General features: G+C 40.4%; 1 protein-coding gene across 7 annotated transcripts in view; it reads left to right on the top strand.

Moving 5' to 3' along the window:
• Chek2 (checkpoint kinase 2) overlaps window positions 1–18,850 on the top strand; it is a 38,892-nt gene that overhangs the window by 2,421 nt on the left and 17,621 nt on the right. For 3 of the 7 annotated variants that reach the window (XM_013520375.1, XM_013520374.1, XM_013520377.1), the window contains exons 1-7: window positions 37–252; window positions 2,216–2,245; window positions 2,387–2,762; window positions 12,141–12,265; window positions 12,383–12,530; window positions 13,656–13,746; window positions 17,485–17,596. In XM_013520375.1, coding sequence (XP_013375829.1) covers window positions 58–252; window positions 2,216–2,245; window positions 2,387–2,762; window positions 12,141–12,265; window positions 12,383–12,530; window positions 13,656–13,746; window positions 17,485–17,596 — 1,077 coding nt within the window. In that variant the 5' untranslated portion in view covers window positions 37–57. Of the gene's footprint in view, window positions 1–36; window positions 253–2,215; window positions 2,246–2,386; window positions 2,763–5,990; window positions 6,128–7,720; window positions 7,900–12,140; window positions 12,266–12,382; window positions 12,531–13,655; window positions 13,747–17,484; window positions 17,597–18,850 lie in introns of those variants that run through there. The other 4 variants (XM_013520378.1, XM_005396164.2, XM_013520379.1 and 1 more) reach the window with 4 other exon arrangements.

Raw genomic sequence — 18,850 nt, 5'->3', positions numbered from 1 at the left:
GATTGGAGAGAGAGCTAAGGGGGCGGGGTCACTTGGGGGAAGCTCGGTGGCTGAGTCATGCCGTGCCTTTTGAACTACAACTCCCAGCAAGCGTTGGTGTCACGCGTGCCGGTCACATCCGTTGCTTTTCATTGGTCCGGTAGCGGTAGAGGGCGTTTTGATTGGCTGAGGGTGGAGTTTGTATCTGCTGGTTTAGCGCCACTCTGCTGCCGGTGGCTGCGTGGAGCCTGGGGCTTTTGGTGGGCTCACGCGGTGAGTCATAGTGGGAAACATCTCCTGGGTGCTAGAGGGTTCGAGTCCCATCCTCAGAGTTTATGAAAGTGTAATCTCTCTAGCTTCCGTTTTTTATTGGATTTTTGAGGTGGAAGTGAGTGCGTGGGCGACTCCCTTTGTAGATGATCTTCGAGGTGAAATTGACTTTCTGTTACTTAAACATGAACAGGCCTGGGGATGCAGGATGAAAAGGAACAGAGTTGCGATCTTCAATACCAGAGTGATGTTACTTGTATAAACATTAGTTTATACAATTATGATCATTCTTTAGATTATACAATTATGATCATTCTTTAGTTTCTTTCCCTGAACTATTTATGAGAACGCAGTTTTAGCCGCTACGTGCTACAGAGCTGAAAACGTGCTGACTTGTAGGATGTGCTGGTGCCCATAAATAAGTGTGTGGGATGGGGTGGCAAGGAGAGGATAAGGGGGCACCAGTCTTCCTTGGGACGCAAGGTTCTCTGGATTTTGTTTTATTTTACACGGGTATCGCTATGTATTTCAAACTGGCTTTGAACTTACTGTGTAGCCCAGGCTGGCTTCAAATTTGTGGTGATCCTCCTGCCTCTGCCACCACATGTTCCACCACACCTGGCTTCAGGTTTCGCTATTTAACAGAAGGAAAGGTTGTGTGGAACTTGTAAGGCCTCTTAGATTCTTCATAATTGGCATGCTGGAGTGTTTTGCGTTCATTTCTCTCTTTTTTTTGTTTGTTTGTTTTTTTTCCTGGTACCTGGAATCGAACTCACGACCTCACGCTTGCCAGGCAAGTGCTGTGCCGCTGAGCTAAATCCCCAGCCCCAGCGTTCATTTCTTTTTTTTTCCAATAAGAATAGCTCCCAGTTAGCAAAGAGTTAGGTGGAGTTGTTTAGATTTGTGTTTGTGTTCGGCCTTATTAAGTGGACTCAGCTGGCTGTGGATCTACATGAACACGGTTCCTACCTTCCTGGAGAATGCCAAGGGGTAGAAGGAGTATCAATATTTCATGCAAATGATCCCCTGAAGTGGCAAAGGGAGTTACTATACAGTTTCTTTTTAGTTGCCTTCTATCCAGGTGACCTGACACTTTCCTTTATTTTCCAAAATATGCATGAAATTTAAGGGTAGTGTTAATTGTAAGTTTATTTCATTTATAATTTTAAAAAAATTGTGTGCATGGATGCTTTTTTGCCTTTTTTTATTTGTTTATTGAGACAGGGTCATGCCTTGTAGTTCAGGTGGCCTCGAACTCGCTGTGTAGCCCAAGCTGGCCCTGAACTTGTGATCCTTCTGCCTCAGCCTCCCAAGTGCTGGGATTACAGGCATGCACTACCATGCCCTTTAATTTCATTGCCATATACTTACTTGTATCCTTCAAATAATTCAAATAGTTTTCTTTTGGTATTTCTTTCTGTGTTTTGTGTCTGATCCAATGAAAGTGATCTTATGAAAAGTTCAGTGCAGGGGTTGAGGATTTAGCTCAGTGGTGCAGCACATGCCTGGCAAGTGTGAGTTAGATTCCCAATGTCCCCTCACCACCCCCCAAAAAAGTTCAGCTCAGAAGAACCATGGGTGGACTGGTAGTATTCTGTTTTTTCTTTTCTTTTCCTTGTAGATACTTAGGATTGAACCAAGTGTATTGCTCATGTTAGGCAAGTGCTGTCCTACTGAGCTACAACCTTAGCCCTTTTTATTTCTTATTTTGAAAACAAGGTCTTAAATTGCCTACATTGGGCTTGAACTGTCCGTTCTCCTGGGTCAGACTCCTGAGTAGCTGGGATTACAAGTGTGCCATCACCATGCTTGTCTGTTAGGACTTGCAGAGCATGCTTGCCCTGAATTTTTATTTTGTTCTTATTTTGGTCCTTTTGAGATGTTCTCGTTATGTAGTGCAGGCTGGCCTTGAACCCTCTATGTAGCCCAGGATGGCCTCGAACTCATGGTGATCCTCCTGCCTCAGTTTGAGTTTTTCGGAGTGCTGAGATTACAGGTGTGTGCTCCCATGTCTGGCTTTTTTTTTTTTTTTTCTTTTGCCATGATAATGTGCCCATTCTTCACGCTCGAACTTGAAGTCCTGAGATAAGTCTTAGTCTGTGAAATTGACCTTATAATTGGATGCTTACTTTTTGAGGTTGCAATGTCTACGGAGCCCGACGCAGAGAGTCAGCAGTCCTGCCCCAGTACCTCCTCACAGGCTCACGGCAGTGGTACCAGTTCACAGAGCCCAGGTGGCTTCACCCAGTCCCGAGGCAGCTTCTCCCAGTCTCCCGGGCTTGCTTCACAGTCGCACGGGTCCTCGTCACAGTCCCCAAGCACATCTAGCTCCTCCACCAGCACGTTGCCCACCTCCAGCCAGTCCTCTCAGTCCAGCTCTGGGACACTGAGCTCCTTAGAGACAGTATCTACTCAGGAACTCTGTTCTATTCCTGAGGACCAAGAACCCGAGGAACCTGTTCCTGCCCCTTGGGCTCGGCTATGGGCTCTTCAGGAAGGATTCTCCAATCTTGGTAAGTCCTTTTCGTTTGCAGTATCATGAATTGTTCAGAAAAAGTTAGTTGTAGAAGGTTGTTGCAGCAGAAAAGCTTAGGACATTCATGGAATAATTCTGGAGTTTGACAGTAATGAAAAATAAAAGGGGCAATGGTAGGCCTGGCATGGCTGTGCATTCCTGTAATCCCAGCACTTGGGATACTGAGGCAGAAGGGTCACTGTGAGTTTGAGGCCAGTCTACACTACAAAGCAAGACCCTGTCTCAAAAACAAAAAACACAAACAAAAATAATTTCTATGAGAGCATCAGCTCAGTTTAGAATAGGGAATATATTCATTGCTTCTGTTTATTACTTGTTTTTTGTCTCCAGATAGCCAACAATGTAATTTTAATACATTGATCGTCTCTGACATGCCATGGTCCTGATAGTTTTTGCTATAAGTATGTTTAAAGTAGTCTTTTTCTTTTCTTTTACATTAAAATGACTTCATATTTTAAAATATTTAGGGGCTGGGGATTTAGCTCAGCAGCACAGTGCCTGCCTGGCAAGTGCAAGGTCATGAGTTCAATTCCTGGTACCAGAAAAAAAAAAATTGATTTGGGTATTGTGGTGCGTGTCTGTGATCTCAGCATTCAGGAGGCTCAGGCAGGAGGATTGCAGGTTTAAGGCTCGCCTGGGATACATAGCCAATTCAAGGCTGATTTAGAATACATACGGGATCCTATCTCCAAAAAATAACAAAACAAAACTTGATATAGAAAATAATACTAAGAAATGAATGATTAATATGCTACTTTGTACCTTCTCATTTACCACCCTTCCATTTTACTTAACTGTCAACTTTAATGACTTGAAAAGATAGTAAAAAAAAAAAAAAAGTAATCCCAGTACTCCGGAGGCTGAGGCAGGAGGATCACAGTGAGTTCACGGCCAGCCTAATTTACATAGTGTGTCCAAGGCCAGCCTGAACTGCATAGTGAGACCCTGTCTCAAAAAAAAGGACTAGGGAAATAGCTCAGTGGCACAGCACCTGCCTGGCAAGTGCAAGGTCCTGAGTTTGATTCCCGGTACCAAAAAAAAAAGGAGGAAACAACATTAAATTTAGAGGTAAATATTTAGAGCTAGTTTTAACCTTTTGTTGTTGTTTTTGGTTATTTGAGACTGAATTTTGCTATGTAGTCTAGCCTGGTTTTGAAATCACTATGTAGCCAGGGCTGGCCTTGAACTCATGATGATCCTGTTGCCTCAGACTCCCAAGTGCTAGGATTACAGGTGTGCACCACCATGCCTTGCTATATTTTCTTTTATAGAGGGCTCTCTTTTATAGAGCCTTTAATTGTCTCATCATTGGATCTTTCCACCCTTTCAAAGAAGTTCTCCTGTGATGTTTGTTTTTTACTTACTTTGGCTAGGGTTAGCTTGTGGCCTTCCTGAATCTGTGACTGAGAGAAGTACACAGGGCAGGAAAGAGGCACAAATAGAAGTGGTAAATAAAATATAGGGTGGGCCACAAGTGGACTAAAATAAGTGTCAGAATCTGACTTAAAGCCTGCTTCCAGATGCAGTGTAGAATCAACTTACTAGCCACTATAGAACGTGTCACTAGGGGCAGCTTAATTGTCACTTGCTACTCACTGACAAGATTTTGATATGAGTCTGCAAGTGATTTATTATGGTCGTTGTGCAGTCCAGCCTCTTGGCTAATTGGGCATTGTGGCATATGCCTGTAATCTCACCACTTGGGAGGCTTAGGCAGGCGAGTTGCCACAAGTTCAATGCAGCTTAAGCTACGTAGTGGGTTCAAAGCCAGTCTGAACTACAAAAAAACAAATAAACAGACAAACCTCTTAGCTAATGTTAATCTGTATTTGCAGCTGGTCACCATCTAGCATCACAGCCTCAGGTCCACCTCAGATCATCAAGGCTTACAGTCATAAGAAAAGAAGTACATAACCTAGATCCTTCTCATGTGCAGTTGACAGTGGAGTTCAGGTTTCTAGAAGGCTCTAAACCTGCTGCTGATCTGACAGGAGGTGGAGCTCAGGTGGTAATGTGAGCAATGGGGAGTAGCTGTTAGTCCAGATGAAGCTTCACTTGCCTGCAATTCACCTTCTGCTATGTGGCCCTGGTCCTGGTTGGGGCCCCTGTCCTAGAACACTGGGAGTACCGGTGGCACCATCATCCAGCTGTATGTTTGACTTCGTAAGGAATTGCCAAACTACTTTCTGCAAGGGCTATATCCTTTTGTTGTGTTCTGTTTTGTTTTATTTTGAAACATTGTCATTATGCAGCCCAGGTGGTCCTGAGTTCATGATCCCTTTGCCATAGCCTCCTGAGGGCTAGGATTGTATGCACAGTCACATTCATCAAAAGGGAGCTTTTGTGCTTGCATGTGTGTGCGCATGTGTGTGGGGTGTGTGTGTACATGCTCTGGTGATTGAAGCTAGGACTTTGTGCATGCTCGATAAGTGCTTTACCACTGAGCTACATCCACTTTTGTGTCATTTCTTAATTGCATTGCATGTCTTTTCATTATATGTATTTGAGAAACGGTTCCTTATCAGATATGTTTGTAAATACTTCTAGTCTGTGGGTTGTGTTTTTCATTGTTCGATGTCATTTTTTGGTGTATACAGTTGTTACTATTATTATTAATTACACTGTTACACTGGAGTTTGTACCATGGTGTTTGTACTGAGCTATATCCCCAGCCTTTTTAATTTTTTTTTTTTTTTTAATTTTGAGACAAGTTCTCACTAAGTTGCTAAATTGCCCAGGCAGGGTTTGTATTTGCTGTCCTCCTGCTTCAGCCTCCCAGAGTGCTGGGATTATAGGTGTGTACTACCTTACCTGACCAGACTTTTGAAATTTGATGATGTCCAGTTTTGTTGTTTTTTTCCTTTTCTTCTTCATTACTTAGATTTGTCCCATCATATCTGAGAAACTGTTGCTTGGCTGGAAGTCATGAAGATTTCTCATACTTCTTGCTTTTTGGAATTTTATAGTTTTAGTGCCTACAAATAGCTCCTTCCACTGTGGGTATTTTGTTTTCTTTTTTCTTTTTTAAATATATATTTTTTTGAAACAGGGTCTTGCCGTCTGGTCCTAAATTTGCAGTGTAGGCCAGGTTGGCCTTCAATTTGTGATCTTCCTACCTCAGCCTAACAAATGTTGGAATTACAGATGTACATCACCACACCTGGCTTTTCGTTTCTTTTGTTTTGTTTTGTTTTGTTTGTGACAGGGTCTCACCATGTAGTTCAGGCTGGCATCAGACTTGCCTTGTAAGTTGAGGTCCTTGAACTCAAGATCCTTCTGCCTCAACCTTCTGAGTGCTAAGGTTCTCTGATTCCTGTCACAGGAAAAGAATTTTTAGGACTGGTGAGTAAGAGGCCTGGTAAGGATTTATTAGGCAGATTATTTATTTATTTATTTATCTTTGAGAGAGCATCTTACTGTGTCTTTCAGACTGGCCTTGAACTCATCTTGTAGTTCATGGTGCCCTCAAGTGTGCCGATCCTCCTGCCTCAGCCTCTCAGGTGCTGGGATTATGGGTGTGTACCACCATGCCTTGCTTTATTAGGCATAATTTTAAGAGTATACACACAAGGGTGAAATAGGGAGATTCAGAGAAATGAGACTTTTGGAACTCACAGCCTTTATCTTTTGGAACTGACAACATTTATGTTTCTCTTGAGAGGGTGGAAATCTATGAAAAAGATGGTCTTTCCCCCAGAATGATAATGGCCCATTTTATAGGTGAAAGGTTAGAGCTCAGGTTTTTGTTTTAAGATGGGTAATTTAAGCATTCTTTGAATTCTTTCAACTTGTTCCTTTATCTCAAGATCAGTTTCCTGCTCTTTACTTTGGGCTTACAATATTTGTAAGAAATTTGGGGTGTGAAGGATCTGGAAGGAAAGAAGAATATATTATCCTAAAGAATGCTGATAAGGATTGCCTTGGGTAACTTTGTGTCCCAGATGTTACAGTCTTCTTAAAAGTACAATATTTTAGTTATGGTTTTCTTTGTCTCCTTTTTTTACCTACCTTTGTTTTTTGGTTCTACCGTACTTTTTCCTGCTTCCATACACATCTACCCAAGGACTCTTCTCATGAGCCAAGGTCAAAGCAAAGCCCTTGCATCCCCAGCCACTCTTTTGCTCTGTCCACCATCCCTGGCCTGGTCAGCTCCTAAATACTCTGTGTCCCTCCTTTTCCAGCTGGTTTTTTTTTCTTCCCCCCTTTTTTTTTTTTTTTTTTTTGGGTGATACTGTAGGGGATTGAATCCAGGGCTATATCCCCAGCCTTTTTTTTTAATGGTTTTAAAAATTTTTCTAAAATTTTGAGACCAGTCTTGCTAAGTTACTAACTTGCCCAGGCTGGGCTCAAACTTGCCATCCTTCTGCCTCAGCCTCCAGGAATGCTAGGATCACAGATGTGCACAACTATACCTGGTCCAACTGGTTTCTAGTAGAAGTACTATTTTTCATTAATTTTTCCCCCTATTAATGGAGCCTTAGGTTTCTAATTTTTGCTCTAGAAAGCAGGACTGCAGCAAATGTCCTTATAGTTGTCTCTGTGGTCTATTCCCTAGAATGATAATGGTCATTTTACAGGTGAAAGACACGAGCTCAGGCTTTTGGGCAAATGTCTGTAGGTTAGAGAGCTTCAGTTCAGTGGCTGGGCCATACAGCATGCACGGTTTTAGTTAGTAATTAGGTTATGACATTGCTTTCTGAAGGGGCTGGTCGGTCTGTCCTTCCTGTCTTGCTTCCTTTATGAGGACTCCTTGAGAGCCTCCACCGGAGGTGCTGAGGTCCTTCATTTGTGTTTCCTCTCTGTCTTCCTGCTGCCTCATGGAGGCTGGAAACTTTTTATGTTATTATTATTATTACCGCACTGGGGGTTGAACTCGGTCTTTGCACTCAGCTACATCCCTAGTCCTTTTTAAACTTTTTTTTTTTTTATTTTGAGACATACCTGCTAAATTGCCCAGGCTGGGTTTGAAATGGCAAGCCTCTTGTCTTCAGCCTCCCAGAGTGTTGGGATTGTAGGTGTGCATCACCTATACTGGCTGGAAGCTGTTAGGTTTCCTGCGCAGAAAAGAACCAAACAAAGAAAAGAAAGAAGGCCTTTACGCCGGACATGGAAAGGTGAGGGCAGCATGCGATATCGGACTATACCGGACTCGTCTAGGCTAGACAAGGGAGCTGGGGTTCTATAAAGACTCTGGTTAGGGGCGGAGCTTAAGGGGTGGGCTTAGTGACGTGTCAGGAGCTGATTGGGGGTTTATTCCCTCGCGCGGGTAAGAGGAAGTTGTGTTCAGGGCCAGGCGGGAACCTATCAGAAACTTTTTAATTGATTCATGTCTTTTTAAAAAATTAATTAGGCTTATTGGTACATTTTAAGTGTAGGTAATGATCACATTCATCATAGGGAATTTGTACCTGTACGTGACATAACTTGATTCCTTTTTCTTTCCCATTCCCCTACCCTCCCTTCAACTTACCTTCCACTCCGCATTTATAAAAGCTGTTTCCATTTTTTCCTTCTTTTCTCATTCCTTTCTTCTCCCTTCCTTCCTTTCCCCACTCTCCCCTCTCTAGTTCTCCTTTCCATTTGAACATTTTCTTCCTGTTTTGCAATGTCTGTTACACGTTTTGGTTGTTATTTACACTTTCAGTTTCTCACACCAGAGAAACTAGGTGGTGTGTTTGTCTGATTTATTTCATTTGAGGTTTTTTTGAGGCAGGGTCTCACTATGGTAAGTCGCCCAGGCTGGGTCAGAACTCACTGCCATCTTCCTGCCTTAGCCTCCTGAGTGCTAGGATTACAGGCTGCTAGAATTATAGGCATGCACCACCATGTGCAGTTTCTCATTTAAGCTTTTGAATAAGTTGTATTTGTAGTAAGTAAATATTCAAAAGAAGAGCAAAGTCTTCATCTAACTTCTGTCCTTTCCTAACTATTTCCCAGTATTGCTGATTTCTTACTAGCTTTTTAGAGTTATGTGAAGCATATACAAATAAATAAAAGTAAATTCTTTTTTTTTTTTGGTACTGGGAATTGAACTCAGGACCTTGCACTTGCCAGGCAGGTGCTGTGCCTCTGAGCTATATCCCTGGCATATATATTCTTTTTCCCACTTGTTTTTATACTAATTTAAAAATGTTGTGCTGGGCGTGGTGGCACATGCTTATAATCCCAGCACTCAGGAGGCTGAGGCAGGAGGATTACTCTGAGTTCAAGGCCAGCTTGGGACATGGAAAGGAGTCCAAGTTCTGCCTGAACAACATAGTGAGAGAGCCTGTCAAAAAAAAAAAAAGAAAGAAAAAGAAAAAAAGTTAACTGGTTGTGGTGATGCATGCCTGCAATGTCAGCCCTCAGGAGGCTAAGGCAGGAGGATCACAAATTTAAGGCCAGCCTGGATGATAGAGCGAGACTCTTAACCACCCCCCACCAAAAAAGAGAGTTTATACTAATTGTATTAATAATGTACAGTACCTAGTTTTAAGACTTACTTTTTACCCTTAATATATCATAAACATCCTTCTATTAGAATGTAAACATCTTTTTTTTTTTTTGATAGAGATATAGATTTATTGACCTAGCTCCTTAGTCACAGACTTTTGTTTTTGAGACAGAATCTCACTACATAGCCCAGGCTGGCCTTGAACTCCTGTAATTCTCCTGCCTCAGCCTCCTGAGTGTGGGGATTATAGGCATGTGCCGCCATACCCAGCTCATGGACATCTTTTGCTATAAGAATAATGTACGTATATTATGTCCTTATGTCCTCTCATGATATGTATGATTCCATGGGATAAGTTGTTAGAAATGAAATTTGAGTCAGTGAGTGTGTGCATATGTAATTTTTAAAAATTGAGGTGAAAGTCACAAACATAATTAACCATTTAAAAGTGAATGGCTGGGCATGATGGCACACTCACACTTGGGAGGCTGAGGCAGGAAGATAGCTGTGAATTCAAGACCAGCCCAAACTACATAGTGAGACCCTATCTCAAAAAAACAGAAAACAAACCAAAAAACAACAACAAAAGTGAATGGCACGTCATGGCATTTAGTGTATTCATAGTGTTGTTCGGTTACCACATATAATTCAAGAAAACATTTCCGTCATTCCAAAATGAATCTTGGCACCCATTAAAGTCACTCTTCCTGTTTTTCTTCTGCCCTGCATTTTTGTTTGTTTCCCTCCCTCCATCCTTCCCCTGCCCTCTCCCTCCTTCTCCTTCTTCTTGTCTTCCTTCTGGTAGAGTCTCATTTTGTTGCATAGAGCTTCTGGACTCAAACGGTCCGCTTGCCTTAGCCACCCAAGTGCCCGGGACTGTACTGTGCACAACTGCCTCAAACTTGCATTTCATTTAAATAATATCGCACAGTATGTGGCCCTTTGGGTCTGGCATCTTTCAGTTAGCATGATGTTTGAAAGGTGCTCATGCTCTATGACATGTTAGTATTTTATTTATTTTTATGATATCTGAATAACATTATGTGCGAATCTCACAGTGTGTACATCCATCTACAGTTGGGTCTTTTCTACCTTTTGAGTGTTGTGTGTGGTACTGGTGTGAGCGTTGATATGCAGTGATTTGAGTATCTGTTTTCAGTTCTTTCGGGTTTCCACCTACTAATAGACTTGCTGAGCCATATGATAGGTCTTTTTGGTGCTAGGAGTCAGACCTGTGCCTTTGTGCATGCTAGGTAAGTGCTGCCCCTGAGCTATATCCCCACCCCTAGACCTTTTGTTTTTTAATAGCCATCTTTTTGGGTGTGATGTGACTACATATGTAATTTTGATAGATCTTGGCAAATTGTTCTCCCTAGACAATTATATAAAATGTGTATGAATTATATTTTTATTGGCAGTGTATGAGTGTACCTGCTTCTCTGTACCTCTTGCCAACAGTGTAATACAAGTCTTTGATTTTCCTGAATCTGGCAGGTGAACTGTAGATACTGTATTTTTGGTTTTAAAAATTTCTTGTATTGGCCATCTTTTCCTGTGTTTGAACCATTTGTTTTTTCTCTTTTGGAAATTATCCCTTTACATCCTTTGCTCATTTCCCACTAGCTTGTCTTGATGTACTCTTATTAGGACTGGGTGTGCTGGTGCATACCTGTAATCCCAGTACTGGAGGCTGAAGCAGGAGGATCACCATGAGTTTGAGGGCCAGCCTGTACTACATAGTAAGACTCTGTCTTAAAAAAAAAAAAATCTCTTATTAGGAATATTAGTGTTTTGTGATATGAATTGCTAATATTTTCCCAAGTCTGTCTTTCAAGGAATATTTTATTGCCTCTGATATGCATTATCCATGCTGAAACTGTACTTTTTTTTTTTTTTTTTTCTTTTTGCAGTATTGGGGATTGAACCCAGAGCCTTCAGAGTGAGCTACATCTCCAGCCTTTTTATATTTTTACATTTTGAGACATGGTCTGGCTAAGTTGTTAATTTCCCCAGGCTGGGCTTGCACTTGTGATCTTCCTGCCTCAGCTTCCCAGAGTGCTAGGATTATAGGTGTGCACCACCATGCTTGACTGGAGCTGTACTCTTAAACAGGAGATCCATGGCTGCCCTCATGGATTTTATGTTCTGTTGGGGAAACAGTGTATAAATGATCAGTATAACTTCCAATTATGACCCATACATAGGGGGAAATAAAGCAGGATATCAGTATAACAGGTAGGGATCTGCTTATATAGAAAGCTGAGGAGGAGGAGGTTTTATTTGAGTCTAAATGCAGAAGATAAGAGGAAAGGAGCCTTTCAGGTAGTTGGGAATGAGGAAGTGGAAAGGCCACAAAGCCCCTTGTGCTTGGCATACGTGGGCAGTAAAAGGAGGCCAGAGGGACTGGGTGTATGAGCAGGGGCCAGGGGCTCCGGTGACATTGGAATAGAGGCAGGGGCCAGACCCTAAGCATCTAGTGAGCCATGCGGAAGAGTGTAGGTTTTATACTAAGTATGCTAGGAAGCCTGAGGAAGGTAATAAGCAGGAAATTACTCTATTGAAGTACTTTCCAAGTCTTTAAAAGCTATTTGAGAGGTTGTAATGACTGCTTGTAATTCATGGTTCTGTATAAACCATCATGGATTAAACCCATTGTTGTGAAATTTGTGACTTTCCCCAGCCATCTTTGGTGCTATGGACTGAGTCCAGGGTGTCCAGTATGCTAAGCATGTGCTCTACCAGAGTTTAGCTCCCAGAACCCCCTGCCAATTTGTAATGCTACAAAAATCTTGATAATTAAATCTATAATAATTTTGATTGCCTTCTTAGCCTGTTTTCCTAAAGTAGATTTTATAAGCAGTTTTTAAAGGTGTCTAATACAGAAAGTTTAACAGCTCTCTGATTTGTGCTTTTGTATTACAGAGTGTGTTAATGACAGCTACTGGTTTGGGAGGGATAAAAGCTGTGATTATTGCTTTGATGAACCACTGCTAAAAAGGACAGATAAATACAGGACGTATAGCAAGAAACACTTTCGGATTTTCAGGGTAGGTAACCAATGTGCATATACTTGGGTGAACTGGTAATCCAGTCATTGCTCTTGGACATCATTTAACTACAAATCCTGCTGTTAAAACTTTGAAATAAAATGTCCTCTATTTTAGGAAATGGGTCCTAAAAACTCTTACATCGCATACATAGAAGATCACAGTGGGAATGGAACCTTTGTAAATACAGAGCTTGTAGGGAAAGGAAAACGACGTCCTTTGAGTAACAATTCTGAAATTGCACTTTCACTATGTAGAAATAAAGGTAATACTATCATTTTATAGTTACTGGATTTTTTTTCTCCCTACTGTGTGCAAGGGAAAACTTGACTTTGTGTCCTGATAGAGTATTGTTTCGGTGAGTAAAATTGAGTTACCATTCAAGATTTAATTTTGCTGTTACAGTTGCATTTTTTTTAATGGTTGCATTTTTTTTTTTTTTTTTTTTTGGTTTTTCTCCGGTACCGGGAACCGAATTCACGACCTTGCGCTTGCCAGGCAGGTGCTTTTGCCGCTGAGCTAAATCCCCAGCCCCAATGGTTGCATTTTTAAGTGATAAAGTTCTCTCCAGACAGATTTTCTTAGATTTAATTGGTTTGATCAGTTTTACTTAAAGCCATTTGGTATCATTTGAGCTGTCATATTGGTTAGTTCCTTGACTCAGTTTACACCACATCAGTGTTACATAGGTATGAGTTATTTTAGGTTATTAATTCATCCTTCCTCCCTCCCTGTTTCCCTTGCTCCTTTCCTTCATTTTTTCTATTAATTAATTTCTGCATATATTTATTAAGCTCCTTTTTATGCCAAGTGTTAGGCTGTGGGTGTTTCTGTGAGAGGCTCAGTGTACTGGTGCTGAGGTTCAGTGTTGAGCCTGGCCCATGTTAGGCAAACACTCACTTTCACCAAGCTGCTGCTTCCACAATCTCCCTTCTGAAATACGTAGTTAGGCCCTGCAAGTGGAGCTGTTTGCTGTCGCCGTTAGTCGTGTTTTATAAACATCCACTCCTCAAAACAATGAGTATCATCTCTAAAACAGTTTCAGTTAGAGCAGAGTCTACAAGGAGTAACTGACGAAAGTGAACTACAGAGTTTAAAGCAGCTCACAGTGATTTTTCAAAGGGTAAACAAGGAATACCATTAGTGCCGTTGGTTAATATCCTGAGGTTGGCGAATGTGAACAGCAGTTACGTTTTCTGTACTACGTGAGAGTATTTCCATTAAAGAATGAAATTTGATGGGATTTCTCAGAGTTTCATGACATGCATTAGTCTAGCTAAACAATGTAATTATTAAAAGCAGCTGCCTTATAGTAAATATAACTACTTTTTAGAATAAATTATCTAATTGTATGAATTAATAACCCCATGTCTGCCCTTTTCTCTCTTAGTTTTTGTATTTTTTGATCTGACTGTAGATGATCAATCAGTTTATCCCAAGCAATTAAGAGATGAGTACATTATATCAAAAACTCTTGGAAGGTAAGTTTTTTTTTTATAAAAACTGTACTTCATTTTTTTTCCCCTCTATGTTTATTATTTGATAACATTATTTATTCATAACATAGTTATACGACAACTATTGGTGATGAATATCCTGTATTATTGATTTATTTTATGTTGAACTCTTTTTGCCATATACATTTTTATTGATTGTGTGTGTGTATACATATATATGTATAAAATATTTATTTATTTATTTATGTTTGGTTTTTTGAGACAGGGTCTTGCTGGCCGAGGTTGTCCTTGAACTCGCAGTAATCGTTATCCCTCAGCCTCCCGAGTGTTGGGATAACAGGCCTGTGCCACCAGTTCACTCTTTCAGATTAATTGCAGATTTTAGTGTAAGACCTTGGGTTCACTCCCCAGCATGAAGGGAAAAAAGTGAGTTTTAGTATGTTCATAGAGTTGTGCAACCATCACCATAATTAGTTTTTTTTTTGGTCTTTTTGATGGGAATTGTTTTTCTTTTCCTTTTTCTTTTTCTTTTTTTTTTTTTTTTTTGGTACTGGGAATCGAACTCAGGACCTAGCACTTGCCAGGCAGGCAGTTATGCCACTGAGCTATGTCCCTAGCCCTTTTTGGTTTTTTTGAGACAGTGTTTCGCTATGTAGTTCAAGCTGGTCTTGAACTCATTTTGTGGCCCATGCTGGCCTTGAACTCTCAGCAGTCCTCCTGCCTCAACCTCCTGAGTGCTGGGATCACAGGCATGTGCCACCACACCTGGCACCATCATCAGTTTTGTAACACGCTCATTACAGTCTAAAAACACATAGTTACTACATTTCTGTGTTGTTTAGAATTTGTACCAACTTGGAATGTGAAGTAAAACTGACCATTGAGTGTAACCTAGGACAAAGTTGTCTAAATGTTTAGTCTCAGGACCCCTTACATTTTTAAATATTATTGAGGCCAGGAGCTCTTTGGTAGAGTACTTGTCTAGCATGTAGGAGACCTCAAGTTTGATCCCTAATATCACAAAACAATTTTATAAAATTAAAAAATTACTGAGGATTCCAGAGAGCTTTGTTTTTTGTGGTTTAAATCTTGATATTTACAGTATTAGAAATTAAAATTGAGAAAAATGTTATCAATTCATTAAGTTCACTACAAGTTGATAACTAAAAATTATTAAAAAGAGGAATTGGTCTATGTGCTTGTGAATCCTTTTGACGTCTGAGTTGTTTAGAAGGTGGCTGCAGTTAGGATTGCTGAGAGGTCTAAGGCTCTGTATTCAGAGGGTGGCTGGATTCTGAAATTTGATTTTTCATTCAGACATGCTTTGTAGCCTCTGGGAAACTCCACTGTCGACTCAGGAGAAAATGAGATTGAAAAAGACAAGTAAGGTCTTGGTAACATTCTGAAATTAGTTCTGACTGTGGATGCTTGGGAGGTCTTGGGTCATCTAAGGGCTGCCCAACCAGGTTTTGAGAAGTATTGCCCTAGGAAAGAATTCAGGGTCCTTTTTTCTGTGTTAAACAATGTCTTTTACCCATTTCTTTCCACTTGCAAAGACCTTTCTATTGACACATGCTGTGTATCCAGTGGTAGTTTTGTTTTTATTTTGTGGTGCTGGTGACAGGGCCTCACCCATGCTGTGTGCTCCACCAATGAGCTACTTCCTCAGATATTGATATCTGATACTTCCCTTGATATTTTTTGAAATATGGAAGTAGAAAGTACATAGAAGGAAATAACCCTTAGATGTCAGCAACAAGGATACAAGCAGTCTGAAAGGAGGGGGCAGCAAAGGGCTCAGATAGACGTTTCTTTAAATAAGATATACAGGTGGCCAAAGCACACGTGAAGAGATGATCAATGTCATCAGTTGCTCAAAGAAATACTTAAGAAAACCACATTGCGATTAACACTTCCCACCCGTCCCCTAGGATGGCCATAATAAAGAGGCAGAAATTAATAAGTGTTGGGGCGGATGTGGAGACATTGGAACCACTGTACAGTGCTGGTAGGACTGTAAAATGGTGCAGCCACTGTGGAAATTAGTTTGGTCTCTAAAAGTTAAATATAGAATTAATTGTATGACCTAGAAATTCTCTTCGTAGGTATATAGATACCCCTGTATTGGGAATAGGTACTCAAATAAAAACTGGCATATGAATGTTTATAGCAGTTCTGTTTGTAATGATGAAGCCTCATTTTTCTGTTTCCCTTTTTATGCTTGTGCTTTTGGTGTCATATTTAAGAAACAATTCACAAAAAGTGAAAACAACTGAAGCGTCCATCAAAAGATATGGATAAAGGCTATAATTCCAGTACATGGGAGGCTGAGCCTGGAGGATTGCAAGTTCAAGGCCAGCCTGGCCAACTTAGCTAGATCTTACCTCAAAATAAAATAAGAAGGAGTGGGAATGTAGCTCGGTGCTCACTGGGTTCAATCCCCAGTACAAAGAAAAGGAGGTGGGTTGTAGATAAACAAAATGTGATATTTCTGTATAATAGAATATTATTCAGCTACAAAAAGGAATAAACTACTTGGGTCTCATGCCTGTAGTTCCAGCTACTGTGGGATAAACTACTTGGGTCTCATGCCTGTAGTTCCAGCTACTCTGGGGCCTGCAGGAGAGTTTCAAGTGTGAGTCCCGCCTGGGTAACTTAGCAAGACCCTGTCTCAGAAAAGAAAGTGTGGAGAAGTGGCTGGGATTTATCTCAGTGGTAGAGCATTTGCACAGCACAAGTGAAGCTCTGGCTTCAACCTGCAGCAGTTTAAGGACAAAGCAAACACACACACAAAATAGAAGGGAAAAACCACACACACACACACACGTGCAAACCAATAAAACAACAAAAAGAACACAAGGGTAAATTTATATAGTATAAATTTAACACAATAAAAAATATGTCTTGGCAAGCCTTCCACCTTCCTCAAAACCTATAGTTCTCATTGTCTATTTCAGGCAGGTCATAATAGATCATTGATATTGTGGTAGCTTTTACCTTGGGCTGATCCAGGCTTTGGAAAAGCTAGCTTACTTAGGCTTAAATCACGAGTGGTACATCCATGACCGTCTTACTGAGTGGGTTTTTATTAATTTATTAGTAAAAAGACTGATAAAAGTGATTATTTGTTTGTACCACAAATGGTACAAGTTGCCTGATGAGACAGTCACACATGTATCACTAGTGGTTTAAGCTGCCCAGCAGCAAGACATGAATTACGGCCCCTTCATGAACATGTTAAGTGTGTGCTGTGTAACATCCCAGATAGCATTCCTCTTTCATTAGTAATATCCTAGTTAACTACAAATCTTTGTGAGAGGTTGCTACAAGCAAGTTACTTGTGTAATACTTTCAGATTTGATGTCGGGGCAATTCATGTCATGCGTGGCTTATGCATTCTTTTGAAAATAGAGAATACAAAGAAAGAAATGTGCCAATGAAAATATTTTATCTGCAAATTCTATTTACAGTTACTTGTTTTGACCAGGGAAGAACGTTCTAGTTGGTACGTCTCTGACCTCTAGGATAGGTCATTTGTCACTCACCTCGGAAATAGACTTCAGAGCTGACTCGGCGTGGCTGGATGACTCGCATCTACTTACACCGTTGATGTTTTGCATTGTTAAGGTTTCACTGTATCCTGTGACAATAAGAAAAATTAAAGTTGTCTTTAACTTCTGATATTCAAGGAAGACTTGAATGTAGTGGGTATCTTGATTAAAAATCATCCTGAAAACTCACTGTCTGTGTTTTTTTCTCTAGTGGTGCTTGTGGAGAGGTAAAGCTGGCTTTTGAGAGGAAAACATGTAAGAAAGTGGCCATAAAGATCATCAGCAAAAGGAAATTTGCTATTGGTTCTTTGAAAGAGTCAGTAGTAAGTACCTGTGTTTGCGGCTGCTCTGCTCTTTCTTTCTTTCTTTCTTTTTTTTTTTTTTGCTCTGCTCTTTCTTATACCTCTTTATTTTTATTTTTTATTTTTGTGGGGTCCCGGGGATTGAACTTAGGACCTTGTGCTTGCCGGACAGGCGCTTGTGCAGTTGACCTGTATCCCCAGCCCTAACATCCCCAAATTATCTTTGATGATTTTCAATCTCAGGAAAATTCACTGCTCAGACACAGTAATATGCAGATATCAAACAGCATCGAAAAGTGCTTGCTTCAGCCCCACAAATACTAAAAGAATACTAATAAGCTTCAAGTACCTTTAGTTAATTCACAGAATTTTACTTATAGATAATCTGGGTTTAAAAATGTTTCGTTGTACCTAATAATGTAAATGAAAGGGAGGTTTTTTTTTTCCAGTTTCAAATTGTTACAAGACTGTTTTTACAATAATTGAAAGGAAATTAGAGAAAAAAATCCAACCATAATCCTGCCATTGCAACTCTACAGCTGTTTTCGGTTTTCCTTTTCTTTCTAGTCTTGTACAAATCTGTGATTTTAGATGATTGAAATCTTATTGTATGTACAACTTGGCATTCTGCTTTTCCACATATGCTTGAGAGCGTAGGATTCCCCTCATACACTGTTCTTTTTGAAGACGATCTCCATTGCATCAACTTTATCATGATTTTATTTGCATGCAGTTCTTTTAAACATTTAATCAATTTATATATTGTCATAGTGGAAATAAAATTTCTTGAGGGTTGGAGTTCTATTGAAAATAAACATTAAAAAAACTAACAAAAACTTGATTTCAGCCTGTCATTTAAGTGCTACATGGGGCCTGCGGATGTAGCTCAGCAGGCCCAGTGCCTGCCCAGCAAGCGCAAGACCCTGAGTTTGATTTCTGGTACCAAAAAAAAAAAAAAAAAAAAAGTGCTGCTTTCAACATTTATTTTGAAAACAGTTGTCAAAAATGTAATATCCCCAGCACCCTCAAAATGTATCATTTTGGCTTATTATGCAGTTGATGATTATCTTTCTAAACCCAAGTTTTGAAATATGAAAAACCAGCTTACTTCCTTGAGTGTGCCCTTAAAGTGGTGGAGATTGTCCAAAGAATCAGTGTGTTCGTCAGCTTTCTGTCACAAAATACCTGAGAAAAACGAAATTAAAGAGAGGAAAGATTTATTTTGGCTCACAGTTTTGGAGGTTTCAGTCCATGGTTACTTGGCTCTGTTGTTTC

Source organism: Chinchilla lanigera, unplaced genomic scaffold, assembly GCF_000276665.1.
Source record: "Chinchilla lanigera isolate Chin_1 unplaced genomic scaffold, ChiLan1.0 scaffold00054, whole genome shotgun sequence".
Classification (NCBI taxonomy): domain Eukaryota; kingdom Metazoa; phylum Chordata; class Mammalia; order Rodentia; family Chinchillidae; genus Chinchilla; species Chinchilla lanigera.
This window is presented reverse-complemented; position numbering and strand designations above follow the sequence as displayed.